Source organism: Camelus dromedarius, chromosome 10, assembly GCF_036321535.1.
Source record: "Camelus dromedarius isolate mCamDro1 chromosome 10, mCamDro1.pat, whole genome shotgun sequence".
Lineage (NCBI taxonomy): Eukaryota > Metazoa > Chordata > Mammalia > Artiodactyla > Camelidae > Camelus > Camelus dromedarius.
In genome coordinates this window covers 20134203-20154186 of record NC_087445.1, presented here as the reverse complement: position 1 = coordinate 20154186, position 19984 = coordinate 20134203, and the positions used below count along the sequence as shown (strand labels likewise).

Sequence of the window (19984 nt, the reverse complement as noted above, 5' to 3'; positions counted from 1 at the left end):
CCCCGGTCACTTGTAGAAACTTCAAGGCATGGACTCCTCCTAGAGCCAGTTACAGTTTCCACAGGGATCAGGGCCTTACGCTAAGCAGGAGTCTCCATCTTTTCCCCATGGAACACTGAGGCTGCACACAGAGAGCTTGCTACAGCTCTCACCTGGGAGTGCCCGTATTGGTGAGGTGGGAGATAGCAGCTGGGGGTGGGGCCACGTTTGACCTGTGGAGTTTGAAAAGCCCCCAGCTGTTTCTAATATGCCCTTTGGGTGCTGCGTCTTCATTGAGAATCCCTGAGCAGGACAGATAAGGCACTAAGATGAAATTCTAGGCAATAGTCCAGGGAGGGAGGAGGATTCTGAGGATGTTGGGGACAAGGTCTTCCACTCACCTCCCAGACTCTTCTAAAGGCCATCCCTGCATCAAGCCAATGGGGAACAAATAGCTTTACTTCCCTTGTGGAAAACATTTTTCTTTTCCTTTTCCCTGAGGGCCAGTGGAACTCCCATGGGAACTGATTGTGCATTTGAGCAAGCTCTTGAGAGGAGACGGGAAAGCCAGAGCGTTTACATCCTTCCCTGACCTGATTCCATTTCAAGGACGTGGGTCACTGGCTGCTGGCAGCTGATAAAGTTATATGCATAACTTCCAACAGTTTTGTGACCAAATTTGGGCATCGATTTATTTTTTTGTCCCTGAGGTGATTGTCATTATTTACTGTAAATTCCATTATTCAGTCCCAGCAGGAAAAGCCTTTCTTTTCTTCCTACACGATTCTCATTAATTACAAGTTGCTATTACTCACTGGCTATGACCTAACTAACGCCCTTTAAATGTACCACAGGCCTCTAGCTCCTCTGCCTTGTAAGTGGCAAACCCTCCCCCTGGGACTCTGTGCCTCGTGGTTGGGTACATAAAACAGCAACATGTGTAACACCGCAGATGGGTTTGGCAAAGTTGCAGCAAAGCATACACACAAAACAAAAAGCAGGTCTTAATGTCCAGCTCTACTGCTTTGTAGTAGGACCCCAGGAAAGCAACACTGCTCATCTTGTCCTCATGTCCTCATTTATAGATTAGGCTAAGACATGGCACTTTAGTTTCCTCTTGTGCGCTGCTGGGGCCGCCAGGTGGTGGCTGCCTGCAACGCTCGGCTATAACAGTATAGAGGGGTATGGTTGTGTGCCTGATCACTGATGTTTGCTGTGGGTGAAGGAGCATGAGTGGCGTAATGTACCGAGTGTTTGCCAGCTCTGGGTTGGCAATGTCTTAGGTCTGTCCCTATAGAAATACACAAATTGTGTTTAATGTATGAGATGGCCCTAGAGGCAAGACTGACCAGCAGAAGTTTAGTACTTCTGTATGTTATCTGTAGGTACAGATTCCTAAGGCCACCAAAAGTTCTGGGACTCTTGGTGACTTTGGTGTGCCTCAAACATTTTCATGTCCTGGACGAGCCTGACACCTGGACTGAAGTGGAATCTGTCTTCATGTGCCGTTTGCAGCCAGGCTAGGCTTTCTGATCCCAATCGTTTCTTCCTCCCAGAGGTGGGAGGTCTGCTCAATAGTGGGGTGACTTTTTAAAGCCTGGGAGGACACTGTAGAAATACAGAGATAATAAAGTAAGTCAAATTCATAGTATTAATACTTTGGTATGATTTAAGAATGCTTTATAATCATTGGGATATTTTGTGTGTATTTGTATTTTAAGGTGTCTGAAATCAATCTGGCATACTAGATTCTCTGAGTACGATTTGAAATGTGTATCGTATTAGACTTATGATATTAGTTTTAAAGGTGTAGTAAACTTTTAAGTTTGTAAACGGCATTTTAATGTTTTGGATAACCTAGTTTACTATGTTTTATTCAAATTTGATAGATTGATTGGGATTGCTAAGTGCACAGGAAGATTTTGTTTTTAGTTTTGTAAGTCTGTCAGGATTTTGAGGTGTTTGAGAGAAGTCAGGGATGTTAAATGTGTAAAAGTTCCTGAGGGAACCCAATTCATAAACTCGGTTAGTTATTTAGAATTTAATCTTTGAAAGTTATCAGTTAATTGAGTGTAATCAAAGAAAAACTGAGTATGAATTCTTATTTTTATCTAGAAGCAATAGATTTATACAAGACTTCTAAAGTAAATTTAAAAGCCTAGGGAACACTAGGCTTTTGAATTTACAATTTTCAGTATATTTCATTAATTAAAATTCAGTTGTTAGAGGAGTCCTTTCAGTGCACAAATCTCCCTCAGACACTGAAAAGCTCACACGACATTAGCCAGCACGCCACAAGTGGCAGTGAAGGAGCCACAAGATGGCTTCCCTGATGCTAAGACAGCTCACAGCTTGATTAATTTTTCTTGGAGTTCTTCCTGACTGACTAACCGGTTTTACTCCTTGTTACTGCTATTGTTTAACTTGCTTGAATGATTACATGCTCAGCAGCCCCAACGCTATGATTTACACCCTATCCTGAATCCATTGTATTCAAAACCCAGAAGCTGTTTTCCAGAAAGGTCATGAAATGGTAACACTGAAGGAATGGCCAGATCCTCCAACAGCCTCGCTGACACCAGAGGGATCAGACCTGATAACACCAAGACCGAGAGCAACGACCTACTTAACGGACCACCAGAAGTTCCCGCGACATAAGATAAATTTTTGTAAAAGACTCTATTGTTCGTTATCTCTGTCCTGTTTGCCTATATAATCACCAAGCCCCAACCCCAGGATGGATTCACAGTTTCCTTTGCTGGGCAAAGCAATAAAGCGGCTCTCTTCTTTGCTCCCAAAACTCTGCCTCTGAGTTTGAATTTGTTTTTCAGGGTGCGAGGCTGATTTTTCAGTAATGGTAGTTATAATTAACAGTAACTCCTGTTGTCCTTCTGTTCCTTTGAATCCTTGCAGTGAATCTTCCACAACTGTGTCAATTTCTTGAGATTCCAAGGGTCCTGATTAGCTGAAGGTAAAGATTATTCCAAAGCAAAACAACACTTCGAGTCAATAATTTTATTACTATTACTTTTCACACCGAGGAGACTTAGTTACAGAAAGTGAGATATTCTATGAGTTGATTATCAGTAGTAGGAGCACAAAGGTGTGGAAAGTGTAACATGAACACAGTGAAGAAGTACCCTTTATCAGGGTGAAGTCCATGTGACAGAAACACATTAATCCAAACAGCCTATGTACAAATAAATATAGCTTTCGGTCTATGTACAGACATATTCACAGAGAATAAACCGACGCAAAATCTCCATACATCTCGTCATCCAGTGAAAATTGCTCGTAACAAACAAAACACACACAAAATGACAAAAGTAATTTGGAAGTGCATCAGCTGGATTCTTGGAGGGGTCAAGATAGAGGTTAAAACACTTCTTTAAAACGGAGGCAGACAGGAAGCATGAGATGACATCTATCCCTAAAAAGATCCTTTACAAAAATGGCGTTCTGATGTTTGTAATTAACGTGCCCAAAAAACAGTTTACAAGTTAAGGGCAAATGCCTACGTTGGGGTCAATGTTGACAACATTTTCTCTGTTTTAACAATATGCGAAGAACAAAAGTAGTATAATTTACCTTTCCTTTCCTTTCCTTCTAGCAGCCACTTCATTAAACCAGGAAGCTAGTTTTCACTTCTCTTATGGCTCTTTTGAGACTGTGGATTTCTTGTTGATGGAAGCTGTTGCTTCTGGAGTTTTGAAAAACTGGAGCAGAAGAAAAGCATCCAGGCTAGATGCAGGGCACAAATATAAACTTTGTGTGCAGGGTTCAACAGGACTATCTGCCAATGAGACTCCCTCTTCCAGGTGGAGAGTTTCTGCCCTTTGGAGAAATGCTTCAGACCACAAAACAGCCCCAAACAGAAACATCAAAACATCATTGGCTCTGGCTCCAGACAATCATTCTTTAGGGCAAATGGCCATTTAAACATAAAATTGATCGGGTTGTTCAATTTAACACATGTATTTACTCTACATCGACAACTTAGGTACCTCGGTGGTGGCTATTTCTAGGCTTAGTGCCTTTTAGTCATTCTTTCAGCTTTCACTCAAATCATATAAAAAGTTGTGATGGAGTGAAACATTAAAAGCTTTTAGTTGTGGGAACATCTATGTGTATATGTGTGTAAGTATTCTACCATAGGAGGCCAGAAATTGAGTATTTTAGCAGAAAAGGGAAAAAAAAACCCCCAACAAATTATGAAGTCTTCTGTTTTACAAGTCCTCCCAAGGAAGGTTTGTAATTTAGGCATAAGAAGTTGATAAACTGTGTATCTCTACTTGCCATTTTTATAAGGGAACTTCTTAGATCCGTCTTATATTTATATAAACTCAAATAAACCTTAAATTTTCCAAGTAAATATTTGCTAATTATCCATTTCACTCTCCATATGGGTGAACCTTGCTTTATATAACAAATGGACTCCTGAAAACAGTAAATCTGTAACTTAAAAAAGGAAATACTTTAAATGTAGCATCAGAACTTGCTATTTAAAGGAAATGTGTAACAAGCTATTTTGAGAGTGAAGAGTGCTTTCGTGAAATGAACCATTTCTCTGATTTTTAGTCTTATTAAAGTACACACCTAAAATTTATCTGGAGATTAGGATTGTCTAGAACAGTAATCCCTTGAAAAATAGAACAGATAAACTCCAATTTACAACAAACAATACAAAACAGGAATGACTCATGGACTGCTTACTGATTGACTGTATTCAGAAGCCCTGAATATATGTATTACTGGTATTTTATGGCTTTAATTAAGACAATCGTCTCTTATGAAGTACTATAAAGTGCAATATTAAAAAATTAGAAAACCCAAAAGGCATCCATTGTCCTTCAGTTTTATCCTGATGCGAATTGGAGATTTGGTTAATTAAATGGCAAGGAATTATCTATCCTTAATTCATGCAGGTAATTTCAGCCTTAAAATTATTTTATTCAGGGATTCAGGCTTCATTCATTATTTTTTTTGACACGATTTAAAAAAATTAGTGTACTCTTTCAGTTAGTTGAGTGCTTTCTGTCAGTCCCAAGGCCTTAGTTCTAGATCCAGGAGCAAATTGTAGCCATTGTCCCAGAGAACTGTAGCCCATTGTCCCGGAGAACTGTAGCCCATTGTCCCAGGCCGGGACCCCAATCAGCAATCTTACAATTCCCACCCAACCCACTGCACGAGGAAGTAAGTGTGCTGCAATGCTGGGTGATGAGAGGTGGTCCAACCATTTCTCCCATTTCCCACTGAGAGCAAAAATACAAATTCCTTTTGGTAAGTCAGTGCAGGTAAGTGCAGTCCAGAGTTCCTGAATGATCTCCAGTGGTGTCTCCCCCATTCTGGGGTCTTTGTGAGTATGGGATTATGACCTTAAAAATGAAGCATGTGAGCTTGACATCACCAAGGCCTCCAGACGATGCCTCACCCAGTGTTCACACTCTTCACCAGAGGACAGATGCCTAGTAGTACTTGCTGAGTCGAAGCCTACTGATGCTCTTAAGGTACTTCCGTGACTCACTCTCTTGTGGTTGTGAATTCTGTACACATCTTGGTATCAGTTCGGAGGGATTTCCCCCACCGCTAGTAGTCAATTACACAAGACATAAGTTGTTGGGGGCAGGGGTCTAGTATTTTTGAATCTTCACCTTAATGTGAAGATGCAAGATGTGAGATGTGAGAAAATGCTCATTAGACTTGCCAAGTCCAAGTAAAGTGGGGAGGTTGGTGGTAAGAACCTGGAAGGCGAGTAAGCACCAGGCCCAACCTGGACTGGAAAGCTGGAAGTTGGGGTTGGAAAGAAACAGGCTGAGACTCAAGAAGGCCCAATGGAGAGGGGCTCATGGTAGACAGGACACACCCATCCAAGTGCACGGGGCCAAGCTGAGATACGCGCTGCCTTCACCCGAACGTCTTGGAGAAATGTACAGGAGTCACAGGAAACACAGGTTAATGTGAAGTAGCAATGAAGTGTGACTTTCTAAAGGTAAGGACCACAGAGGGCTGCATAAAAAGACAGCAAAGCATTGGGTTTGAGGCCGTCATTCAGCCCTGTTCAGACCTTATCCTTGTGTCCTGATTAGTCAAAAGGTTCCAAGATTTCAGAGCAACATATGGCATTTTAAAAGACTTAGTAGAGAAGAATTTAAAAATTATTAGGCAGATTGAAGAAAAAGACTCAGAAATAAAAATCTAAAGATACCTTTGATGAAAATAGATAAAGGGTCACCTAGTAGAGACTCCCAGCTCTGCCAGGGGTAAATAGTGAGGAGTGCCCCAGTGCAGCTCTTCTCTGCCAGTAAAAAGAAAATAGGTGAATTCATCACCTTGAAGGGCTGGGGTTAACCTGAAGGAAGACTTCCCTGACACTGATGGTTGTTAATGTGAAGAGTTGGTGGAGCTGGGTTATATCAGGAACATCTATGCTCGGACCCCCCTCCTACAGAAGGACTCTCCCAGCCCGTGCGTTTCAAAGCTCCCAGTGAAGTGGAAAAAAAAAAGACTGTGATGCACTATGGACAAGTAATGGCGTTGAGCTGGCTGTGAGTGTGCCCTTCCTGGCTTTTCTCATTTGCAAGGTATCTCCAAGAATGGGACGCTGAGATTAAAAGTGAAACATAAAAGCTACAGAGACAAGGAGAGAACTTAAAAAGGCAGCGGAGGCCCCTTACCTTTCTTCCCAAGGCCTTCTTGAGAAGGGAATATATTTTTATCTGGGACTCTATATAGGCTCATGTAAATTGGGTAAAAAAAAAAAGCCCGACACTTGTAATTATTTTAAACTACACAGGGATATATATCAATGCAACACTTGCTTTTTTGGGAATCTTAGTAAAAGTAAATGAATTTCTCCTTTCTTATCTCTCCTCATTCTTTACTTTTTCACTTTCTCTTCACGACAAGCCCTTACCTACTAATTGAAGACAGTCTTGCGAAGGGACGTATAGGAGTTGAGGATGTGGCTTTTAAAAATATTAAGCCAGGTGGTTATGTAAGATACTGGCTTAGCAAGAATGAGCGTTAGCCTCTGTAACAAGCTTTCAGGAGACAGCTGATTTCTCCAGAAATCACCTTGAGAACAGCTTCCCTTTATTTTTTCTAGAACAGGGTTGCCACTTCCAGTATAGACACTTAATTACTGGAGTAATAATCTGTCCAGGTGTAAGGAATCATGGCACCCTCACAATCGTGTGTGTGCACGTGTGCACGAGTGTGTGTTGGCAGATGTAGGAAAGAAAGAAAGCACACTGACGTTTGCTGATATGCCTGCATTCAGATGGGTCATCAGACCCGTATCAGACATCCCAATCCAGCAGTTTCAGCAGAGCGTTTAACGTGAGTCCCCCTTCTCCAGCTGCCCATCTGGCCAGCAGCTCTTTCTGTTGTCACTTCCCTGCTCAGCTTTCTGTTAAGGCGGTCTGGGAGGGGGGCTTCCCTTGATAGCTTGTCTCCTTTCTCCCTGGTACAGAGGAGCTGAAGAGCTGTGAGCAACGGTGGGGAGTCTGCCAACTTCCTCCCTGCCCAGCAATGATGTGCATTAATATTATCGAATGTCTCATCAGCGAGGCAGCTGTGTTTTGCTGAAAGGGCTCCAAACACCTGATTCACATCTTCCCGAGAAAATAAATTATCATGGCCCCTGTCAGCCGACACCTGTTAGAAGCCTTACAAAGCATTTTCCCCAAATACGAAACAGTCCCTGCGTCTTTTTATAATCTTCTGGGCAAAGCGCTAGGAAATTCTGCTGCATCGACCAGTTTGATAAAACAACCCTCGTCCTTCGTCTCTGTAAGTTACTGTGTTTTCCTGATCTGTCACAGCCTGGCTCAGCTTAGGTCCGGGAAGCTGCATAAACACCATCTAATCTCCAGCTTCTGTTCTTCAGGAACTAGTCCGGTTCAGAGCACAGCTGGACTCAGCATGCGCACTCCCAGATGCAATTTAGAAGGTTCTGTCTGGGTATTCTCAGCGTGAACCAAGTTGCTCTCCTGTCCTGAGACGGCCCAGGTTGACAGGAGAGGTGACAACAAGCAAGACCTACTGGGCTCGCTGCAGGTAAATGGAACCATTTGGGCACAGCTCGTTTATTTTAGATTGAACAGTAGGAGGCTGGCTTTTGAATTTTTGTTATTATTTTATACTCTGCTCCAGAAAAGCGAAGAGGGTATCTGTAGTCTAAATTTTTTCCCCCTGTACTTTTCTGTTGTGCATTCTTTGCCTCTGTATCAGCGTTAGGGAGCTGGCTGGCCATTTCCATAAGGCTGTAAATCTATGTTCCTGGGGCAGGAAAATATATGGGGTGGGTGCATATGTGTCTGTTGGCATGTACCTGGGCAAAAAGCAAACCTCATGGGATCAGGAAGAAATGTTCCCTTGGGTTGTTGGTGCACACAATTTTCCTCTTCCTTCACTAAGGCACACTTCAGTGCTCCTGCTTTTGAATCCTGAGTGTGACTGGGTCAGAGGGCAATGATGTGAGTGGTATTGTGTGTGTATATATAGATTAGGTATGAAGACATTTGTTTATATATGTATCTACACAGGCATACAGGAAAGGCATTAGAGACGACCTACTCAGGAAACCACGTTGTGGAAAATTCTTATAATTATGTTAAAGATTCAAACGCTTTTTAAGATCCACTGTTTTAATTCTTTTTTTTAATGGAGGTATTGGGGATTGAACCCCGTACCTCATGCATGCTAAGCATGCACTCTACCACTGATCTATTTCCCCCCCTAAAAATCCAAGGTTGCATTCTATACATACATGTCTCTCTGGATTTACCCAAGGCAAACACATAACCTCACAGACACTTTACAGAGGAAAAGAAAGGGCAAGCAGTGGCGAGGAGAGGGTGCCTGCAGACCAGCCAGTGAGGGAACACTGCACACCACTGAGGTGGGAATTGGGCTGGGAAACAGTATCTTCTCAAACGCAACTTGTCACAAATGACCACAACCCTCCCTAGGAAGGGAAGCTCCCAGGCAAGTAAAATGCTCCGTGGCTGCTCAGATGAGTCTCCACTGTGAGCTGGGAATGAGTGGGAAAGAGTGAGGGGGCAGGGAGAGCACGGGGAAGCTGGAAAAGGAACAAGCTACACCAGACCTCCCCCATCCTTTCTGCTTCTACAGAATCTATCTGCAGTTGAGTCAGAGTCACCTATTCAAACCTCCTTTCAAGTTGATAAACCAGTCAATAATACACATCCACACAATAAACAACTCTGCTCCCCTTCAAGTAACGCACAGGGAAAACCACCAGAGTTAACTAAATGTTCACCTACTCATTCTCCTTCACTTGAAGGAACCAGCACAAATTCTTGCCTCAACACAAAATCCTGCCCTTGACGAATGAGACATGGGTTTCTCTCACACAACCAAACTCTCGACTTTGCGAAGTTGGAGAGACTGAAACCAAGATGGCGGCCACTCAGAAGAGCCACGATGGGCACTGCCTGTTACTGCCGGGCTCCGCGCAGTGAGCTGAGGTTTTGTGGAAGGAATACCGAACTTGCTCCAGGGCTCTTAGGTCCCCCTTCCTCTTTACTTAGTTGTGAGTTCGGCATCCTGCCTCCCCGTGTTAGGAGGTACGGGCTCACCACAAAGTCACAGCAGCATCAGCGACACAACAGACAGGAGAGAAGAAGACAGGTGTGTAGTTCCCCATACGCGGTATGTGCTAACTTAGATGCAGGATGGCTACAGAATAATGGGCCGTCCGCCACTTTTTCAATTGACTTTAAGGAAATGACTTGGGGAAATGAAAAACTCTGCTTATGTTTCACCAATTCAGTCTGCCTAATTTTTTTCTCTGCTAGTTTTATTTTCTATAGACACAGACCTGGGGAATCATACAAGGTGTCAAATAGAACTTGGGGGCACTGAATGAATGAAATGAAATGTCCTATGAATGCTCTGGAAATCAAAACCTTGGAGTGACTGGCTTGAAGCCAGAGTAAAGAAGCTGTTGAATGCTGTCTGCAGACTCCTCTGGAAGCTAGAAAGAGTCCCAGGTGGGGTCCTGATGGCAGGAGAGACACCTGCATAGCATGGGTTTTAACCAAATCCTGGTCCTGGCACCACTAGACACAGGACTCAGAAACCTTCCTAGTGAGCAAACGACTTTCCAAGCAGCTGCCTGAAACCAAGCAGTATTGATCTGAGTCAATTTAATTCTTTCTACTGGTTGGAGGAACAATGATTTCTTCAGTCATTGAAGCCCTTTATGACCACACTGGAAGATGATTTAAAAAACTATGCCCTTACGTTCCCACTCGGGGGCAAGTTCCACTGAGCACCTCTAATGGATGGTGTTTCTCAGTGCGTATTCTCTCTCGACAGGCATTTTGATTATATATGAGCCCTTAGCATCAAAATATGTCTAAATGACAGTCACAGCTAAACTTGCCCCCTTCTTTCGATGATAACAGGACATGCGTTGGGACAATCTAGGTTCAGTTTATATGTAGTCTTGCTGTCTTAGAAGAGCACTAATTTGGTTTGCAATTATATTTTCTACTTGCATGCTGGGGAAATATTAAAAAAAAAAAGCCCCAAACCCAACCCTGGTCACCTCTCTGTGCCCCAAACCAGTATCCACCCAGTCTGGGTTTTCACCTCTGAATGTCCCAACAACCCTGTGGGTTCCGTGTACCCCAGCTGGGGTGGACGGATGGTCTTCCCGGGTTGGCTTGTGGGAATGTCCTGGAGGACTCTGTTCAGGGCCCCTACAGACCCCCTCCACCCAGCCCTCCCTCCAGCAACTTGTTTTCTGAAAACATCCACCTTACCAGGCAGAATCCCAGGGTCTCCAAGGTCAGCTGAAGGTCACAGCAATGATTCTCTTAGTTCACCTTTTGCACTTAAGAGGTAAAGCTCAGACCGAAGGTTGATGCCCCTCTTCAGATAGGTACTATAAATATACTAGCGCTATCCCTGAAAAGATGCAGTTGTATTTGTATATATATATATATACACGATTTTATATATACATAATTTTTCCTTCTTTGTGTCTGTATACAGGTATGTACTACTCTATAGGTGTACTTACAGGAAGAGGTACACTACAGGAACAGGCAGGGGTGTGTTCATGTGCATCTATATATAATATGTATATTTTACACGTATATATATTGCCTCCGTCATTGTTTGCATCGTAACAAGGAACGTTACCTCTGACCAGCAAGGAGTACCTGTCAGTGGTGCGGGGAGGGAAGCCCCCCGAGGTCGGTTCTCCCTGTCTCTTGCGTGAAGCCGTTTCAGTAGGCACAGACGGGAGCAGCCCGGGAAGCGCGTGGGCCCAGCGAGAATCCACCCCTCCGCGAATCCGCCCAGGAGGGACACGCGACAAACCCAGGGCTGTGTGCCAGCTGCCTCTTCTCCGGAGATCAAGGAGCCTACCACCCAGAGCGGGGAGGGGCCATCCATGCTGTTGGCTCAAGATATGGCTTTTCCTGTTAGATGGAGACAGGGCACACAAGAATTCTGTCTTCGAGGAGGACGCTGACCACGAGGAACGCGAAGTAGAGGCCGAACATGATGAAGCCCAGCACTTTGTTCATCCGCCACTTGCAGAGGGCGATGGAGAGGATGACGAAGAGCAGCATGATGAAGAGGAGGACGATGGCGCAGAAGAGGCCGTTGCTGCTGACGGCCACGGGCTGGAATCTGTGGATGACGGTGTACAGGAGCCAGGGCAGTGGGAGCCTGTGAGGGGAGAGGCGGGGCACACGGGGGAGCAGTCAGACGCACCGAAGAAGGCAGGTGATGGAACGTTAGCTTCGGGATCCATGATCCGAATCGAGAATCCTGCTAGGCTCACTGTGCCTCGGGTGAGGTTGGCTCAGGAAGTCATATAAGGAAGCCAGGTGAACTTTAAAAGCCTTTATCTATTTCCCGACCAAATTAGGGAGAACAGAGAGAATTTGTTCTAAGGTTGACTAAGATCAAAGACATGACTGCTGCAGCTGATTTCTAAATCTGGTTTGAAATAATTTTTTGGTTTCCTTCCTAGTTCGGATTCAGCCTCAGAGAGATGAACTGAAGGATTTGTGCAGGATGAGAGGGGGAGACAATAAATGGAGAAAAGATACAGAAATTAGTGGTGAAAATGGCCAAATTATTATTATTTTTTAAATGGAGAGAGAGAATAGCAATGACTTAATTAAAAATCTAAGAGCAAGTGAAAATAAATGTGGATGGTGGGGGCCATGATGTGACATAGTCTGTTTATTTTGGAAAAGATAGGATAAACTTCTGACTTAAAAAGGGTCTTTCTGAAAGATTTGAGGAAGACTGTATCTTACGCTTGTGATGAAAATTTTAAAGATGCTATTATGTATTTTTATACCCATTCTCTCCCTTTTCATTTGGCTTTTGAAATATGATCATATCTTTTGTTACCCATCCAGAGTGGCGACTCCTGAAAGGACATTAGAAAAGCCAACTGCCAGGTCCACCCAGGGAGTGGGTGAGGACTCTGTGGGCAAGGAAATGGCTGGGGACGCATGACTCAGGGGCACGTGGATCTCCAAGTGGCAGGTGAGATGCCACCGAGTTCTACCTAATGAACCTAATGATGACTAGGGAGTCATGAATCCAGCCGGCTGAGCCTTCTGCAAAGCAGACAGCTAAGGGAGACTTAGCCTTGATCTAGCATCAGGGATGTGGAAGAGGAGATGCCCTTTTGAAACAAAGTTTTCCAAAGGAAAAGCAAATAGCTGGAGAGAAGTAGTGTGGTTAAAGGGGCAGTGAGTTAACACCCCTCTCCCCTCTGCTGGAGAGAGTGCCTGTGAAGGCAGAGCCCACAAGTTATCCATCTTTGAATTCCTGGGACCTTCACACATGCACATGCAGGCTCCATCCGGGTGTATATAGTAACCTGGGAAGTGACTGATGCAACGATCAGTATAGGTGCTTTGCCCACTACAGCCTGGCTGGGAGGCACTTACTAAAGTGGGCGATGGCAGGAGGGGAGGGGCTCCAGAGGGCAGCTCAGGGAGCAAGATGTAATTCCAGCTCTCAGCAGGAGGGGGCAGCCCTGGCATCCTGTGATCAGCACTGGAGAGTCAGAAAAGGGGAGGGGAGCGCCCAAGAGCAGTGATGACACTTGTCCTGAGGGACTCCTCTTCCACACTCTTCCCGTCTCCTCCCACTGTACTCTTATTAAGCTAAACACACACACACACATTCAATTTGTGAAATTTGGTGAAGGTGTGGTTTACAGCACTACAAATAGGTAAAAACCCTTTGGGGGATATGACATTTTTAATCCCTTTTGACCTATCAAGTTTATTGTCAGAGATCAAGTATAAGGAATAATTTGAAATGCAGATGCAATTTTATTCTGAAAGATGATCATTTCAGTGTTATTTGGAGTAGCGAAAAATCAGGGATACCTTAATCTCTAATAATAGGGAGCTAGTTAAATAGCAAACTACTAAGTTAATGTAATGTTATATAGTTATTAAAAATCATAAACTTATAATGATACAGGCTAATACTCATGATATGATTCTATATTTAAAATGAAAGGTATACATACAAATTGCAATGTAACTTCAATAATGTAAAATATATATGAATTAAAAAGGAGTGGTGTTGGTTTGCATTTATGCTTCATATGTATTTTCTAAATCCTTTACCTTGAATATGTATTAATCATATAATCAAAAAGAAAACACTGGCAAGACTGAAGAAACTGTTACACTCACTATATTGCTAATGATTTTGTAAATTGATATAAACTCTTGGGGAAGACCTTTCGGAAACATGTATTACATCAGGGATCACTGAAACATTTACAATCTTTAATCCACCAATATTTCTTGAAGGAATTAATTTTAATAAAATAATTAAAAGAGGAGATTTTCCTGCATAAAGGTGTTCATAAAACACTCAAAATATTAGAAAATTGGAAAAAATACAAAGGTCCTACTAAAGGATAATGGTTAAACTAAAAGCAACAAGATAGAATATTTTGAAGCCATAGAATGTTCATTATGAGAGCTATGAAGAAAAATGGTAGATTTACTAGTTTACTAATATATTCCTACTCTGTACTAGACACAGACAGCTATAAAATTGAAAAATAAAAGCCCTCCAGGAGGTCAAAACTGATTATTCAGTAGGATTAGGGGTGATTTTCTTTAACCTTTCATTTAGGTTACAAGATATATGCAATTTAAGAACAATGAACAAAAAGCATTTTGGAATTCAGTAGAATATTTTTCAAAAACATAACATATGTTTCATAGAACACTTGTAATTTCCCCCAATATGTAGGGTTTTATCTTTTTGTACTACAGAATATTTTCTATTTTTACAAGAGATTGACCAAGAAAACTAAATGTGTAGGCGGTGGAACTGAGAACACTTTATACTAGACATCCTTCCTTTAAAACATACACCTTTTCAGGCATTCATTCACTCATTCACTCATCCATCCATCCATCCATGCATCCATCCATCTATTTACTGTACAAACACTTGTCAAGCCACTATCATGCACTAGGCGTTGTATCAGGCTTGGTGAGTTCTTGTTCCTGGGGAGTTCGCAGTCTAGCAGGCAGGACCATGACAAGAGACTGATATACAGGGAGTGTACAGAAGCACGAGCCCCCAGGGCAGGCTTAAGGGAATCAGAGAAGCCAGGATTTGACGTTGACATTGGAAGGGTAAGTTGGAGTTTTCTAGGCAGACAAGCAGCAAGGGCCCTTGAGTGAGAGGTGCCAGCAAAGGAAGAGAATATGGTAGGAGAGGGCACCTTTGGAACTCAGAGGTGGTTCAGACAGGGGGAGCTCTGAGCAGGATTTTGTGCACAGATAGTGCTGAGTTGAGAGCAGACTCTCTTCAAATCCCAGCGATCTCATTCACTAGTTGTGTGAACTGTGGGCCCTTCAGTTTCCTTATCTGGAAGATGGGGATGATTGTAAATACCTCTTAGGATGGTTGTGTGGCTTAAATGGATACATGTGTGTACAGTACACATGGTAGACACTGGATGAGACAACTACTATGTATATGAGGGGATGGAAAAGATAAAAGAGAACAATATTCAAGATGTTCAGTGAGAAAGTAGATCCATTTTAGTGGCTTTCCAAATTCAAGTGCCAAGAGCCCCGCTCTTGTGGGAACATAAAGATAAATACCGTATGCCTTACTTTCTCAGGGGGCTGCCATTCTGGGTAATTTATCAGACCGCTTTTACTTTGGACAAGTTAAATGAAGTGATAGAAATAACAGCATTGCTCCCCAATCAGATCCACTTTACAGACTATTCATATTGAGAACTTCAGTGTGCTTAACTGTAAGAACAGGTCTCATCTTCTGACTTTCAAAACACCTAGACTATGTTCACCAGCACAGAGAAAGAAATGATAATGCCAGATCTGCCAGCATTTTCCAAGGAAGGAGATGGGGTATTTTTCCTGGGCCTATGTTTGTTCCAGTCTGTTAGAACGTGGGGGAAAAAAAACCCAGTAAAACTACCAGAGTATCTCAGTCACATCTGAATGCTGAATATTCATAACATGTAGCCAATGCCATTTAATAGGTGAAATTCTCTTAAATTATTTCCTGTATGACCCACTCTGTATGCAAGTGTGTGTTTCTGCCTGTCTAGGGATAACTTATTCTTCATAAAGTTCTCTGAAAATGAAAAATGGAGTCGGGGAAACTGAATGACGTTCCCAGTCTTTACTTTCTACTGGTAATGGCTGGTTACGGGCTTTGAGGTCCTGGTCATGTCTTCACAGTCTCTAAGAAGACAAAGACAGGGATGGAGTTGTTGTGCACCTTTGTATAACTTATCTGTACTCACCCTACAGTGATGTCAAAAATGTTGCTTCCAACAGAGCTGGATACAGCCATGTCCCCGAGCCCCTTCCGGGCCACTATGACACTGGTGATAAGATCAGGGATGGATGTCCCAGCAGCCAAGATGGTCAGACCCATAATCTCTTCACTAATGCCAATTGTCTCTCCAACCTGAAAGCCATGACAGGGACAAACATGGGTGTTTGAAGCCACAAAACCACTAACATTTCAATGCAACTCTCTTTTAATGAGTTCTTACCCTGTGCTGTGCTGAGTGTTAAGATGATAACAAGGAATATGCCAGAATGGTTGGATTCTGACAGGATTTTTGACTTGAAAGACATCCAGACTTGAGAGATCAGGAATGTTCACATGAAGAATGAATACATAATCTCAAAAAAGAGCTACAAAGGGCTCCAGTGCCTACCTGGGTTTTACTAAAGCCAGGCAGGGGAAGCAGAGGACCAGGGCTGTACATGCCAACTGCTCACTGGCTCCAGCGGCCACTGCCTGACAACGGCACCAAAGCCTCAAGCAGATTTACCATCGAAGGTTAAGGACTGACACCCAGTGTCCCCATTTTTCCTGAACATCTCCTCGTGTCTGCAGCCCACTCTTAAACAATGACTCTTAGATGCTACCATTTCCATGGGAAACTTGATTTGGAGGGCTTTTGGGTTTGGTAACACAGGGCTGTAAATCAGCAAGGCAGCCATGGAGAAAGCAACAGTTAGATAATCAGAAGACCTCGGTCCAAGGTCTGGCTCCGGCATTTATTAAGTAATTGATATATTGCTAACTGAACCAATTGGGCAATGTCTTTAATCTTGCTTTTTTTCCCTCCCAGTTTTATTGAGATATCATTGACATATAGCACCGTATAAGTTTAAGGTGTAGAGCGTAATGATTTGACTTACCTACATCATGAAATGATTATCACATAAGTTTAGTAAACACCCATCATCTCATACAGATACACAATTAAATAGAGAACTTTTTTTTCTTATGATGAGAGCTCTTAGGATTTATTCTCTTAACAACTGTCATATATAATGTACAGCTGTGTTAATTGTATTTTGATTCTCGCTTTCTTAGCCATAAAGTGGTGATGATAATACTTAATCTTACAAGGTGGCTGTGAACACTAAATTATAATTTATGGGAAGACCCTTTGTGAACAGTACATCATTATTGCAAAGTGACAGGGAGCATCTGTTACTCTTTGGGTCTTTGCCTTTGAAGACCGATGACTTTTGGAGGTCTGACCTTAGATGCAAGCCCTTCACTCTCTTGAGCAACTTCCTGGTGCTTGTTTGTCAGCTTGCGGTCTTTCTTTTAAAAGCTTTATGTATTTTCTGGAGTTCAGAACTGCAGTTCTGAAAACTTTCAATTTAGTTTCCAATGGCCTACCTGATAATGTCCAGCATTTTTTGGAAAAAATGTGAAGGACCAATGTAGCACATAAGGATAGAGGTTTTGGGGGAATAGGGTGGAATTATTTCTAAATCTCTCTTTCAATTTGTAAGTAATAGGCTGGTTCCCACTAGTTTAAAAGCATAGTGTGGAGTTATTTTCATTCTGATGGTCATGCCTGCTCTAGAGCCTGGTTACTGAACTGGTTTACCTGTCCTTGTGGTGCACGGATTCACTGCTCCCCATTAGAAAGTAACACCTACGTGAGCAGGGTCGTGGCCGTGGTCACTGTGGTCTCCCCGACAAGCAGAACACAGCCTGGTATGCAGTAGCCTCTCAGTACCTACTTGCTGAATAAACAAATCAATCTGCATACTTAGGTGATTTTACTAGCATTTCACTGATTCTCCTAGGAAAAGTTTTGTACAGGAGTGCCCTACTTAAGCAAAATACTCTCCTTGCTGACATTTTTGGGTTAGATTTGGAGTGAAACCTTTTTTCAAAGACTGAAGATGCTGACTAAGTAACTGTCACCCTCAATATGTTCCAATCTACCTAATATATTCTTAATAATTTAAATTCTTGGAGTTCTAAAGCAGTGACTTAAAGAAATTTATATTCAGAGTTTGAATGCCACTATTGACAGAAGAATGGGGAAATTGGGGAGAGGTCTTACAGTGGCCTGGTTAAGAGTGCTGGTGTGGGGTACAAAGAGCCCTGGGTGCAGCTCCTAGCCGGCCACTCCTGGTGCACAGCAGCCAACTTCCCTGAGCCTCAGTTTTTCTCTTACGTAAAATGGGTGTAATAATATCCACCCTCAGACCTGCTGGGATGATGACATGTGATGACACATATAAAGCAAATAGCAAATAGTGTCAGGCATAAAGTGAATGTTCAATAAACAGAAGCTGTGATAACTCGGACATTACTCCTTTCCCTGCCCAACTGGGAGTGCAACCCTTGGGTCTGGCAGCAGGGACAGGAGCTGGTTTAGTGGGGTCAGTCGACAATATGGGACATCACATGGATAATACAGAATCTTTCCCGTACGTCAAACCTCTGATGAATCTGGGTGGCTCTAGAAACGCTTTCACTGAAGGAGAACTAGTCTTCATAAGCTCACTCTGAGTATATTACACTGAAGTTGGCTTTTGGTGTGTCAGAGGCAAGGGGACAGTTGCATGGATAGGATGGCACTCTGATTAAATTGGGGAGAATCAGAAAAGTTCAGAGCTAGAAAGGACATCAGCAGTCTCTTGGGGGGAATTCCTTTGTTTTCTAATAGAAATAAATAATGGGGCCACTCAGAATCCATGTCCAGTACTGCTCCAATATTCCAAGATGCAGTTCCTTGCCTTGGTTTAATCAGGATCTGCAAAAATGTCACACTGGCTAAACAAGACACACGGTTATATGTGACTCTTAGAATAAACATCTAATTAACAAGATTTGGGATAGATTTTAGTCACAGGTTTTCATCACCCATGAAATTTACTAAGATGAAGATTCATAATGTAACAACAACAACAACAACAACAAAAACAAAAACACCTCCCAAACTAAAGGAAAATATGCACAGAGTGTTTTATGTGAAGGGCACTTATTTTTGGCCAAACAGTAGGCAAATAATTGCATCAAATAGTATCAAACAGCATTTATTATTGGTAAAACTGTGGGTAACAAAATAGTTGGGTTACTGAATGATTCACTTGTTATCCTTATAGCTTTTAGAGTTCAAAAGTACAAACAATAGGATTAGAGCTACAGATGTAGAACAGAATCTGCTGTTTTGATCAGCTGTCTGAATGTTTTGAAAGACAAAAGTATTTCTTTGGAGAAAAGAAAGAGAAACTTCTAATCCATTACTGGAAAGTAAGGTTTCTCCTTATGTACTTTCTATTTTTTTTTTGGTAATTATTGTTCTACACATTGTTTGTGCTTTCCTACAAGAGAATCAAAAGGAAATAAGATTCCAGAATTAAGATAATTACTAAAAAGTAAAGAAAAAGATGGAATCCTATACGATGATGTTTTCTAGGATGGCTAAAGAGAAATAGCTAGAAAACAATATATTCTGGCAAGTGAAAAAAGCCACTTTTTTTCTTTATCAGTACATGGAAGAATAAAAATGATTATTAGGAAAGGCCATTATTCATGTTATAAACGGCAAACAGTCCTTTTAGCTTGGAAACCTGGAGCCTGAGAAGCAGCTGACCTGCAATGATTTCTGCTGGGTGTTGGTAGCAAACGTCTCTCAATGAATGTAGAAAATAATGACTTTGGGGCAAAGAGAACTTCTTCAGGGGGCCAATGACTTTTGGAAATACATCAAGGAAAAGTACTCTGAAGTCAAATGTCAGTAAAATAACTATGACAGGAATAATATAAAATATCTTGTAGGAATAATGCTTGGGTTATCAGCCAATGTTTCCACTGGATTTTGTTAGTAATGCTATATATTCTTTCTAACAAAAATTGTGGTGTAATTTTCATACAGTACGTATAATTTTATATTCAGTAAAATTCACTCTTTAAAAACAATGTACAGTTCTGTGAGTTTAGACAAGTGTATGCAGTCTTGTTTCTCCACATCCCCATCAACACATGGCATTGTCTGTCTTTTAGGTTGTAGTCATCCTAATGGTTGTGAAGTGGTATCATGTTTAAGACAACCTTATTGAGATGTAATTCACATACCCTAAAAGTCACCCATTTAAAGTGTATGATGGTTTCTAGTATACTTCTAGAGTTGTGCAACCATCACTGTAGACAA

General features: G+C 42.2%; 2 protein-coding genes across 5 annotated transcripts in view; one reads left to right on the top strand and one right to left on the bottom strand.

Annotated features, from left to right (window-relative positions):
* ACER2 (alkaline ceramidase 2) overlaps positions 1-2779 on the top strand; it is a 43253-nt gene extending 40474 nt beyond the window's left edge. The window contains exon 5 of one of the 2 annotated variants that reach the window (XM_064490173.1): positions 2487-2779. In XM_064490173.1, the coding sequence (XP_064346243.1) occupies positions 2487-2508 (22 nt within the window). In that variant the 3' untranslated portion in view covers positions 2509-2779. Of the gene's footprint in view, positions 1-2483 lie in introns of both variants that reach the window. The other variant, XM_064490174.1, reaches the window with a different exon arrangement.
* Positions 2780-4014: 1235 nt separating this feature from the next.
* The window catches only part of SLC24A2 (solute carrier family 24 member 2), a 223059-nt gene continuing 207089 nt past the window's right edge, over positions 4015-19984 (bottom strand). For all 3 annotated transcript variants that reach the window (XM_010988149.3, XM_010988151.3, XM_010988150.3), the window contains 2 exons: positions 15803-15969; positions 4015-11688 (listed from right to left, as the gene is read on the bottom strand). In XM_010988149.3, the coding sequence (XP_010986451.1) occupies positions 11439-11688; positions 15803-15969 (417 nt within the window). In that variant the 3' untranslated portion in view covers positions 4015-11438. The remainder of the gene's footprint in view (positions 11689-15802; positions 15970-19984) is intronic.